Source organism: Vigna radiata, chromosome 11 (assembly GCF_000741045.1).
Source record: "Vigna radiata var. radiata cultivar VC1973A chromosome 11, Vradiata_ver6, whole genome shotgun sequence".
Lineage (NCBI taxonomy): Eukaryota > Viridiplantae > Streptophyta > Magnoliopsida > Fabales > Fabaceae > Vigna > Vigna radiata.
This window is the reverse complement of record NC_028361.1, coordinates 7,763,542-7,776,206: the sequence shown is the minus strand read 5'-3', so window position 1 is coordinate 7,776,206 and position 12,665 is coordinate 7,763,542. Positions and strand designations below refer to the sequence as shown.

The following is a 12,665-nucleotide window of genomic DNA, read 5'->3' as shown; positions in this document are numbered from 1 at the left end:
ATATATAGAGAGAGAGAGAGAGAGAGAGAGAGAGAGAGAGAGAGAGAGAGAGAGAGAGAGAGATTGCTGTCGTGCACTAATTAAGAAAACAAAAGTGGAGAGTATTCAGTGGAAAAGAAAGTAAATTTCATATTGAAAATGCAGATGTCATGTAATACTTTTTTAAGTAAATAGAAACACTTAAAATATTTATATTTCTTAATCAGTCTCTTCAATATACTCTATAGTAAGACAATATAAATCCCAATGATCTGCAGTTTTTTGCGTCTACATGTGCTTTTCATTTGCCAGTTTTCTTTTTTTATGAGCATTTTCCATGTTGGTACATGTCTGTCTACACATCCTTTTAAGATCAGTCCCACGAGCAATTGAATGAAAACTTTACTTGGAATCTAGAACCTGAAATTGAAGTAATATGTAACTTTACTGGAAATTATGTTGTAATCTTGTGGACCAACAAATATAGTTCCATACTCCGTTATTCCAGGTGCGTGAAAGGAATATGGGAGAACTTAAACATATATATCTTTATAAAAAAAAAAAAATTAAGTTCCTTGTGGAAGTTTTATGCAGTAGAATATCTTATGTTTCTGTGCGACATTTGCATTAACTCGTGCCATATGTTGACAGACTAGTGAAACTCCTTCAAAAATCTTTCTCATTAACTGCTTGTGTGCTATTCAACAACCTCTGTCTGGATACGAGGCTGTCGCTGATTACGTGAATAGACTCGGAGCAATGATTGATAATCACTTACGCGTTCTTGTGGAAAAAGAAGCCGAAGCAATCTTAAGAAGATGTAATTTGTCAGAAAAGATGCGTCTCTTGGAGAATTCAATACACAAGGAAGGGGAGAATGAAGTGGGTACCCCATTGGCTGAGAGGGAGGACACTAGTCCAGCCATTCTTTCGGAGTGTTTGAAAGCTCTGTTTGGTCTTATTTTGGGGAGTGAAAGTTCCCTGCCGGAATTTGAGCAGATGCAGGTTCCAAGATTGCGTTCTGAAGCTTCTATTGGCGTGGCCAGGTCATTGGCCGAAGCTTACGAGCTTATTTATAAGGCCATTATGGATCCCAAAAATGGTTATCCGGACCCCAGGGCGTTGGCAAGGCATCCGCCTGATCAGATAAGAACTATATTAGGAATATAAGTTGTCTTGCTTCGTTTATTTCTTTTGCTCCGATCTCTTGCTCAATATGTTCATTTTGTATGCTAATTACGTATATAAACTCTTCTATCTCATTTTGGATTGTACTGCTCTACTATTAAATAATTCTGTAATCTACTGTTAGCCTTTAAGACGCTGTATTGGAATCTTTCATTGTTGTTGATGAATATAATTTCATTGAATGAACTTTCGTGTTATAAACTTCCCTTAGCACAATACATTCTTATAAAAGTTAGGGGGTTTACTTTAAAAGACTAAAATATCCGTAAGTTGTAACTGAATATCCAACCCTAGTTCTTCTCCAACGTTCATCTTAGTTTTTCTCTCTTGTTCGTTCCACCCCTTCATTGCTACACCCACGCTGCAATACTCCCATTGACGCATTCTGCGGTTGAGCATCGTTTTGTTTTTTATTTTTCTTCAAAAACTTTTCATTTTCTCAAATCATTGGATCATTGTTGGAAGTAGTCTGGTTTAATTTACCTTCTGGATTGGCTAATTCAGAAAATTCCTCAATTCTTAACATTTTTGGATTATGTAGTTTGGAAAGGGGAGTTGTATATTTATGTAATGTCCTGGTCATTTCAAAACACCTTTTTAGATTGCTTGATGCGGAACATGTTTTGGAGTTTTTGGGATGTCTAAAGTATATATTTCACATTTTGGAAAGTAAATAATGTGTTCTAGAAAGTCTAATTCAGGATATATATGGATTGAGAAACTCCTTGTAGAATGTTTCTGAAAATGTCTTTTTTTTTTTATAGTAGATTTCGGATTATGTGCACTGAAAAATTCCATTCATAATTGGGTAATCTATAAAAGAAACAAGTGCACAAATCATTAAAAAAAAAATCCATTAGTGTTACCCAATAATATCGTTTACATCTAGGGTAGGCCAACCAACGTTAAATTACCACCAAAAAATGCCAGAATCCTTAAGCTTATAGCAATTGAGTTAGAAAACACTATGGAGAGCAAGAAAAGTAACAAAAGGAGTATACAACATTGAAATAAACTTTGAAGGGTAGCGATAATTTTAAATGTTGTTGAGGTGCAGGTAGTAAAAGTATAGTTACCATTAGTAGTTTCATTTGAGTTTTTTATTTAATTTGCTCCAATAGTATAGTATTTACTACATTAATCCACATACCATTGTTTATTTCGTCTATAATTATATATATAATATCTTTTTTTTTTCAAATATAATTATTTATTATTTTTTAAACATTAACGGTTATTTTGACATATTTTTGTATAAAACTGTTTAGCAATTTCTTTTTTTTTATTCATTTATTTTACGAATTTTAATAGTGTTTGTTTCTCACATTGAGGTATTTCTTCTTATCTCATTGCCTTTATCTTTTTTTTAGACTACTTTGACGTTTCTGTTTCTTTTTCTTTTTCTTTTTCCAGTATAAACATGATGAGTCTTGAATTTTTTGTCATAATTTAATTTCACTGTACTACTTTGAATATTAGGTTCTTGTGACAATTTCATTCTATTGATTATTTATTTTGAGAGCGTAGTGCACTGTTATCTTGTAGTGATGCTTTTATTTATCATATTTCGTTTAGGTTTGTTCATGCTTTTCCAATTAAATTGTTTTTTTAATTTATATTAAACCTATTGAAAATAAAGTGTGATACATTTCTATTTGAATAATAATATTTTCACATCTAAAAATAATAAACTTTTACATCAGACACGTGTCACGCTGTCATTCGACAAGGTGAATTGTTTTTTAAAAAAAGAAAATAAGGTGAAAATAGAATACAGGCGATGGTTTTTGGTTTCATAGGTCTCATTCGGTGGTTTTGAAAAAAAAAAGTAAAAGGAAGCCCTTTCACCCATCGCGAACCCTCTCACCCAGAAGCATTTTCGTCCTCCGTCGCACTCACCCAGAAGCGGCTTCACCCACAAGTTTCGTCGCCGTTGAAGGAGTTTGCTGTTGGCCGGAGGATCGCCGTTGACCGAATCTGCATAGGCACCGTCGTTCACCATTAGGAGCAAACAAACTCAAAAACAGCTATTGGAGGTTGTTTTTCAAGGTTGCCGCCGTTCGTTTCGGTAATGAATAGTTTTTGTTCGGTGGGTTTTATTTTTTTAAAATTTTTTAGGGCATTTAGGGGTTGTAGTGTTATTTGGTTGTTTTTCGTAATAAAGTTTAATGTGGTTTGAAGTTTTTGTTGAACATTTTGTCCCGTTCAATCCCTAACCACACCTCTCGCCCAATTTGTTGAATTTGATTCCCTGTTTAATAGTTTTATACCGGTGGTTGTCATTTTACTTCAATTTTCTGACAACTTCATACTCTTCTAAATGGATTTTGCTCTGATTGTTATTTGATATATAAGAAAGAAAGTAATGCTAAGTGCTTTTGAGACAGGTAATTACGGATCCACTGCTACTACCCCTTTCCCATCCTCTCCTTTTTTTTTTTTGTCCATTTTTGTTTTAAATTTTATTAACTGGTGTGACTTACTGTAGGGTTGTGACTTTTTTTGGAACATTTTATTTTTATTTACTCTCAAGATGAGGATAGCTATTCGAAATGGCAGGGGACTGAATGAGTTTGGTGACTCTGTTGAGATTTGGATTTGACACTTTGAAGAATTCTCTTGGCACTTGAGAGAATGAATTATAGACTTTCCAAGACTTGGTGATGTTGCTTAAGTACTAATTTAGAAAGTTAAATATAAGGATGTAATGTGCGTAGGGTAAATTAGTATTATTTGAAATTATTTTTAAATTCTAAAATTAGGACAACTGATGAAGGTAATATATATTAGGACAACTGATGAAGGTAATATTGCTACGCAGATTGAACAAACAATATAATATGAACTTAAGGTAAGGATGTCATGATTGAATTCTGAATTAGCATGTGAATTAGCCTGTCATTATTGTCTAGGATTGCAATGTTAAGTTATTAAATATTATATGCTGTGAAACGTGTTAAAGTGAGAATGAAGGTATATACTAATGCATATTTTTTATTTAATTGATTAGTTTAGTTAAAATTAGTTAAACTTGTAAATAATTAGTAATAGTATATTTTTTTATATGTTTTGGTAAGTGGTAAATAAGTTCAAGTTAAAGTGTCTAACATAGATTATAGTTTTGAGAATTTAGGAAAAATTTGGGATAAGGGTTTATAATAAACTATGATATATATATATATATATATATATATATATATATATATATATATATATATATATAAAATTTTGTGGTTGGGTTTTAATTAATAATTGGTATGGAAAATTAACATAGGAATTAAATATGTGTAGTGAAAATTTGGTATTGCTTGAGTTTATCTGTGACATAAAGTATTTTAAGTAGGCTCTAGACGTGAATTTTGAGAGGGAGTTGGAATATTTGTTTAGGAAAAATTAAGGTTTTCAATGCTATAAAATTATGATAATTCATGTGATTAAACACATTATATTTTATGGTTCTTATAATGTTAAATCTCTAGAAAGTTCTAAAGGAGAATTTGTTTCTTGTAAATGAAATGATTTGATGACTACAATTTCTTGTTATAAGCTTGACTCAACTATTATTGGTCGTCTGAATATGCAAATATTGGGATTCATGTTTTGTTATGAAAACAAACCGTCAGTTTTGGTATCAGTGTAGACTATTTAATGATTCTTTGGGTTCGTGGATATTGTTATATAATTGTAGTTGAATTGGCAATGTGTTTGCGTTGTAGTCAAACAGTGATGATATATTTCTTTAAGTTTTAAAAAGTTTGTTGAACTTTTCATTGATGATTTTTGTGTTTATATTATTTTTTGGTGCTTTCGTTTTACAGTGATGGATTGCATTAAAGAAGAAGGTCGTACCAATGTAAGTAAATGCGTTGCAATGAAAATGTAAATGTTGGTTTGAATAATGTTGATTAATAATTGTTTTTGTTGAAAATAATATGTAGTTTCGATTGCGGGCGTGGTGTGACACCAAAGCCATAATGTAGATTAATGGGTGGTGTGACACCAAAGCCATAATGTAGATTAATGGGGGGCGTGGTGTGACACCAAAGTCATAATGTAGATTAATGATATACTAAGATAAATTGATCGGATACGTATTGGCCAAACTCTATTCAAGTGGTGTGTTCACATGAACAGGTCGATTGACTTATGCACTCCTTTGTTGAAGGAAATGATGACCCGGTGGGTTGGCCGTAATGAATGCTTCATTTTGAAGCAAAAAATGGTACCTTTTATAATTAGTGGTGTTTGCATGGGTCTAGGCCTGGGTGTTGGGGAATTAGATGTGAATTTTGATGATAATGTTGGTAGTGTCGTATATGAACAATTTTCTTCAAAATCATTCAGTCCAAAAGAAGTTGTAAATAAGATAAAATTGTTAATACAAAATAATGAGTCTAATTTCGATTGTGTATCACGTTTGTATATTTTATTTTGGTTTATTTTTTTTACTTTCCTAGGAAATCGATGGTAGTTAGTAACATGTCTTTTAGAGTATTAGATAACATTGATAGTTTGTATCAATATGATTGGGCAAAAGTTGTGCATTCATATGTCATTAATAGTTTAACAAAGAGGTCAATGATAATAAGGGAGCGTGACATAAAAGACTCTATAGGGATTAGTGGCAATACTGTAGTCAATGAGTCAAATCTTAGTTTGTGAAGAACATTTAATGGACATGATTCACGAACAATGTTGGTACTGTTCAACAAATCTTTTAGTTGTGTATATATTTGTCTTGTAGGTATCTCTTGAATGAAAAAGGCAAACATATCAACCAAACATATCTACAAATATATTTTTTTTGCTTTTTCAAATCATGGCTACATCATCCAACGCAGGACCGTTAAGAATTTTGTAGAAGTTTAGGACCATCCACCTGATAAATTTGGTAAGCATTGTTGTCAATAATTTTTTTCCATGTATGTTATTTTAATATTGTTACGTAGTTATGTAGGATTTTAGGTATGTTGATAGACATTTCGTTGCTGCTTTTGAAAATAAATTAGGATGTATGTGATCGTTGGTGGGCCCAATGGTCACACATATGTGGTCACTTATAACATGAATATTTTAAATCTTAGAATAACGAATAAATGGTGTGCAATGAAAAAAATATACCTTGAAAGGCTTAATCATGTCCACATAACTTTCTAATATTTGGGTGACAACATTTTGAAATAATAATTTATTTTGGTCCTTGCTCCCACATCTCAAAATAATAATTTATTTTGGTCCTGGCTTCCACAAGAGCACAAAATCATTCATTTATCGTTCTACTATAGATCTTGAGACATCATTGTTGTTAAATTGACTAAATCATAATGTCAAGGAAGTCATTCAGTACGTCTGCAATATTTTAAATTTGTTTATTAATTGTCAAAAAAAATTTAATATCACAATGTCATTGACTTCATATTAATTCTTGCACAAGACTTGTAAAGTACATTTGAGAATTTAATTAGGAAAATAATGTTCACAAAGGTTATGCTCCTTGGTTATAAGGATGACATCATGTGCAAAGTTTTAGTTTCAGAGACTAGGAATTCAACAAAGTTTGGAAAATGATGGAAGTAATTTTGCACCCAATATGGATTGAAGGAAGGAGATGTTCTAGTCTTCGAGGTTGAGAAATATTGGAATGATATTATAGTTGAAGTTCACATTAACAGATATCGTTGTAATGTTATACATCCAATATCAGTGTGAACCACAAAGGACATCATCAATTTATGTTCATGTCTATTGGGTTTATAACATTACAATGATATCAGTTAATGTAAACTTCAACTATAATATCATTCCAATGATTCTCAATCTCGAAGACTAGAACATCTCCTTCCTTCAAGTCAATTGGGTGCAAAATTCCTTCCGTCATTTTCCAAACTTTGTTGAATTTCTAGTCTTTGAAACTAAAACTTTGCATATGATGTCATCTTTATAACTAAGGAGCATAATCTCTGTGAACCCTTTGTTCTTGATTAAATTCCCAAATGTACTTTGCAAGTTTTGTGCAATAAGTAATATGAAGTCAATGACATTGTGATGTTAATTTTTTTTTTTTTACAATTAATGAGCAAAATTAAAACTATTGTAGACGTACCAAATGACTTCTTTGACATTGTGATTTAGTCAATTTGACAGCAAACAATAACGTCTCAAGATCTGTAATAGAACGATAAATGAATGATTCCCTACTCTCGTGGGAGCAAGAATCAAAATAAATTATTATTTCGAAATAATTGTCACCCAAATATTGGAAGATTATATGGGCGTCATTAAGCCTTTTAGGGCATATGATTTTCATTGCACATCATCCGTTCGTTATTCTAGAATTTAAAGTATTCATGTTATAAGTGACTACATGTGTGTGACCATTGTTCCACCAACGATCACGTACATCCTAATTTATTTTCAAAAACAGCAGTAAAATGCCTATCAACATACTCAAAATCTTGCAGAAGTACACAACAAAATTAAAATAACATACATGAAAAAAAAATTATATGACAACAACATGCTTACCAAATCTATTAGGTGGATGGTCCCAAACTCCCACAAGATTCTTTACGGTCCTGCGCTGGATGATGCAACCATGATTTGAAAACGTAAAAAATATATATGCAGATATGTTTGTCATTCAAGAGATACTTGTGGGACAAATATATATATATATATATATATATATATATATATATATATATATATATATATATATATATATATATATATATATATATATATATATATAATTAAGAGGTTTGTTGGATTGTTCCAATATTGTTCGTGATACGTATCCATTAAATGTTCCCCAAAAACTAAGATTTGACTCATTGGTTATAACATTGCCATTAATCCCTATAGAGTCCTTTATGTCATACTCTCTTATCATCATTGATCCCTTTGTTAAACTATTAATGACATATGAGTGCACAACTTTTGCTCAATAATATGGATACAAACTATCAATGTTATTTAATAGTCTAAAATGCATGTTATTAACTACCTTCGATTTTCTAGGAAAGTAAAAAAACAATAAAACAAAGTAAAATATACAAACTATATACACAATCTACATCAGACTCATTATTTTGTATTAACAATTTTATTCTATTTACACTTCTTTTGGACTGAATGATTTTGAAGAAAATTGTTCACAAACGACACTACCAACATTATCATCAAAGTTTACATCTAATCCCCCAACACCCAAGCTTAAACCCATGAAAACATCAATAACTGTAAAATGTACCATCCTTTGCTTCAAAATGAAGCATTCATTGCGGTCAACCCACCAGGTCATCATTTCCTTCAACAAAGGAATGCATAAGTCAATCGATTTGTTCATATGAACACACCACTTCAATGGACTTTGGCCAATACGTATTCGATCAATTTCTCTTAGTATTAATTTGCACTATGACTTTGGTGTCACACCATACCCACAATCGAAACTACATATATTTTCAACAAAAAAAAACATTAACCAACATTATTCAAATGTTGTTATAGTTATGTTTTGATAATTTAAATAATATCTTATATATTCTTTTTATTTCATTTAACTCTTCTTTTCAGATTGAATATGTGATCATTACTATAATAGTTTAGTACTTCAAATGAAATGTTATGTTAATATTTTATAACTTGTTGATAATTATTTTTTTTAATTTAACTTTTTATTAAATATAATATAATATTGGGAATTTGTCCAAAGAATATTATATCATTTGATATTAAAAATTTAAATATGAATTTAAATTAATTATTTGAGTGCATTTATAATTAAATATATTTATTAACTCAATTATCTAAAAGTAAATTTACTGTAATATATTTTTTGCAATAATCAATTCATGTAATGGATTTATATTACTGAGCTAGGTTTTAAGATATACTTAAATAATTATTATTATTATAGCTTAAATTTAACTTTTTTAAATATATACACAATTATTAAGTTATTAAATTGATAATAAAAGTTAAAAATATACTTTTATGTCATAAATTTTGGTCTAGTTTTAACAACCTACACTATTAACTCAAAAAGTTTAAGTTTCAAAATATGATAAATAGTTTCCATATAGTTTTCTAAAAAAATATAAAGATTTCATCTTCTAAATTATCATTATCCTAAGCTATAGGGCTTGAGCTCCCGAGCTATTGATCCTATTTATTTTTACCTCTCATGTATTAATATATGACTATCACATTAAAAAAAAAGTAACAAGCAACACAAGTGTAAGCTAATGCATTTAAGAAAAATAGGAAAGAAATAAACCGTGTTGTCAAAGGTTTGACAAATAATTTAAAATTTGTACCATAACATTTCGTACATTTTTTTTTGTTAAATACCTACCTAGTCTTCCTTTTTTCTTTCATCAATATTACTTAATCACTAAATCATTGAACAATTTCTATAAAAATCTAGCCAAAAACACAAATAGTTCGTATTCATTAAAAACAACTATCCAACATCAGTTCACACAGTTCTATTAGAGAACGTCAAACACATTTTTTAACATGGCTCAAACAAAAGCAATATAATGCTTCTATAAGACTATTGTATTGAATGAACTTGTGAAACTCTGCACTTGTCATACTTGTTTCCAAATCTTTCTGTGATGTTCCAACATTCAGAACCAATGTCTCAAACCAAGACATAACAAGATTAACTCCACTAGTTATCTAAATATGATTCTCTTTCATATCATATAGTTTGTCATGTGAGTTTCCCTCAACTCGTACGACTAGATATTCAACTCAATATAAGTGAGATATTAGTTGAATCAAGATAGTCTCACCTCCTAAAGTTTCCTTCAATACACTTGAACTCAACCTAGATTAGCATTTTCCTTTGAAAAGGGAAATAACTAATTTGACAACTATAAGACACTGAATCTTCACCAAAATCATACATCATCAAACATAATCCAATACAATCGTAAATATAATTTGTAGCATGCAAGAAAAAATATTTAATAAAATATCAATCACTTTTACTATAAAACTTACATAAAGTTGTCGCCCGATGCCAGGTAACTATTGTCTAGCAATGTTGCAACAAAATTTGCTTTAAGTGGAATGTAAGACAATTTCATCTAATTTTAGATAATTTGCATCCCCAATTTTAGATAATTTGCATCCCCACATCAACCACCATTTTATCAAGTCATAAAACACATTTTTCATCAATCAAATAAGGTCTAGATACTAGTCAAGTTTTAATTAAATTTTTCTATGCTTCAAATTTCTCAAACATTAACCTTAATTATAAGAGTCATAAGTAGAATCACCTTACTACATTAGAAATATTCAATCAAACATTATCCAAAGAAATCACTTAGTCATACAATCACATAAATCACACTCATTCATAAGAGTTTCTACTAAGTCAACTATTCAATCACCATTTTTGTACTAATTTCATATTAGCAATATCAACCACAGTTCAACCAGTCCAATCCAACAATTTCACCTACACTTGATAATTTTACAATACATACAAAGTTTTCTTCCTCTCAAATTTCTTTGTAGAAAAGGAAAATATGATAATTGCTAGCATTATTTATTAAACTTATAATAGCATCACTTTATCATTATAATCATAGCTCGTATTTCATCTTTCAACAACAACACATTAAATTTACAAGGAAGATAGCTTTCATCATAATTTTCTATATTCAATTCTAGTCCAATACCCGAACCCTCTTAATACCATTACAATTATACCTTAACATGTTCTCAAAACACATTACATAAATTCTATTCAACAATTTCTTACAATCTAACAATTCAAATGTTTTATCACCATTCAATACATCAAAACTAAAACATGTTTGCACCAAAAACAATATAGAGCATAAAAATAAAAACCACAAAGTTCCATTCAATTAGACTCATAAACAATTTAAATATTCTCTAGATTATAAACTCTCAATTAAATACAATTTATATGATTAGTTTCCCTCACTTGTTTGATGACCTTCTATAATAGTTATAATACATCCCACACAATTCACAACTCAAATGATAATCTATCTACACTTAGAAACATTGAGGATTGAATTATACCATTCAACTTATACAACCATATAAATTCAATTTGGACATAAAAACACTACATACAACTAAGAGAAGTAATATACACTCATAAATCATATTGAAACTTAAAAAAAGGAAAAAATCAACTTACACAAATAATAGTCCTTAAGAAGAAAATTCTACTATATTTACTCTTTAAAAAGACAAAAGATGATCAAACAATTGAAAAGAAAAACCAAAAAAGAAATAAGATGAGTTTCATAAACAATAGTTGTTTTATAAAAACTCAATATTTTTATAATCTTCTTATAACTTAAACTTTTAAATATAATTTTTTTTCCTTCGCTCTTAAACTAATTTTCTGAGTTCTCGTGTCATTTGCAAAAGTTATTTCACTGAAGACGATCTTTAAAATGAAAAATAAACAATATAATAATTAACATGATCAATATTAAACTACTAGTAAATACTTAATGGTTTTTTAAATAAATTTGTTAAATTAATTATATAACGTATTTAATTAAGTTGTCATGTGAGTGCCCGTAAGATGAATTAAAAATATTTTTTTAAGTTTGATAATATTTACAAATAATGTGATTTTTTTTCCATGTAATGTAATTTAAAAATAATAACATTTTAAGTTTTCCAAATGTGAAAAAAATATTTAACGTTAAAAAAATGTTTAAGTTATAATTTAAGTTAACAGCATAAATATACAAAATTATTGAATGTACTAATAATTAATTTTTTGACCTCGAAATAATTTTGTAAAGAACATTAAAACCATTAATATTATTTACTAAGAATAATCGATAAGTTTAAATTAAAAAGCGAAATATCAGTGAGAGTAGATGGACAAATAAATTTTATAAATAATAAAAATACTTCTCAATTTATATAAATTTTTATCAAACAGATAATTTTTAAAAAATTGAAAACTGTTGACAATTTTAATTTAAAAAAAATTGAAAATCATGAAACTTGAATAAATATGGTGACAAGAACGATGCTATTAATGTGAATAGTAGTTGATAAAGATATTTTTGGCACATTGCTATTTAATGCACATAAGCTTCTTTTTAATAATTGGAAAATTTGGCTGACGAATGTGGCTGTCATTTTTATTATATTCTTAGTCAAAGGCTGATGTTTGGCCAAATTTATTCTGAAGAAAAGTAATTGTAAATTTCTCTGCTTTTTCTTTCATTCTTTTTTCCAATAAAGTAAGAAAACGTAAAACAATAATTCAAGATTTATTATTGAAAAAGATTTTTCTATATAGAAAACTATTATTGAATATATCTTAGGTTTGCATGTTACACGTGCCATGTTCTAAGAAAACACTATACTTTCCCGTACTTCTTACACGTCCCCACATTAGATAAGATCCTCGGAGTTGTTGGAAAACTACTTCTATAATTGTATAATCACAGGATCAACTATTTTAACAAGGC

At 29.2% G+C, this 12,665-nt stretch overlaps 1 protein-coding gene and 1 long non-coding RNA gene across 2 annotated transcripts in view; both read left to right on the top strand.

Annotated features, from left to right (window-relative positions):
- The window catches only part of LOC106777918 (conserved oligomeric Golgi complex subunit 6), a 6,520-nt gene extending 5,167 nt beyond the window's left edge, over nt 1-1,353 (top strand). Inside the window, exon 11 of the mRNA XM_014665739.2 lies at nt 627-1,353. Coding sequence (XP_014521225.1) covers nt 627-1,149 — 523 coding nt within the window. The 3' untranslated portion in view covers nt 1,150-1,353. The remainder of the gene's footprint in view (nt 1-626) is intronic.
- A 1,590-nt stretch (nt 1,354-2,943) lies between these two features.
- LOC111242772 lies at nt 2,944-5,578 on the top strand. The gene is made up of 2 exons (XR_002670097.1): nt 2,944-3,235; nt 4,986-5,578. It is a non-coding gene; the product is annotated as an uncharacterized LOC111242772 (long non-coding RNA).
- Nucleotides 5,579-12,665: the final 7,087 nt, after the last annotated feature.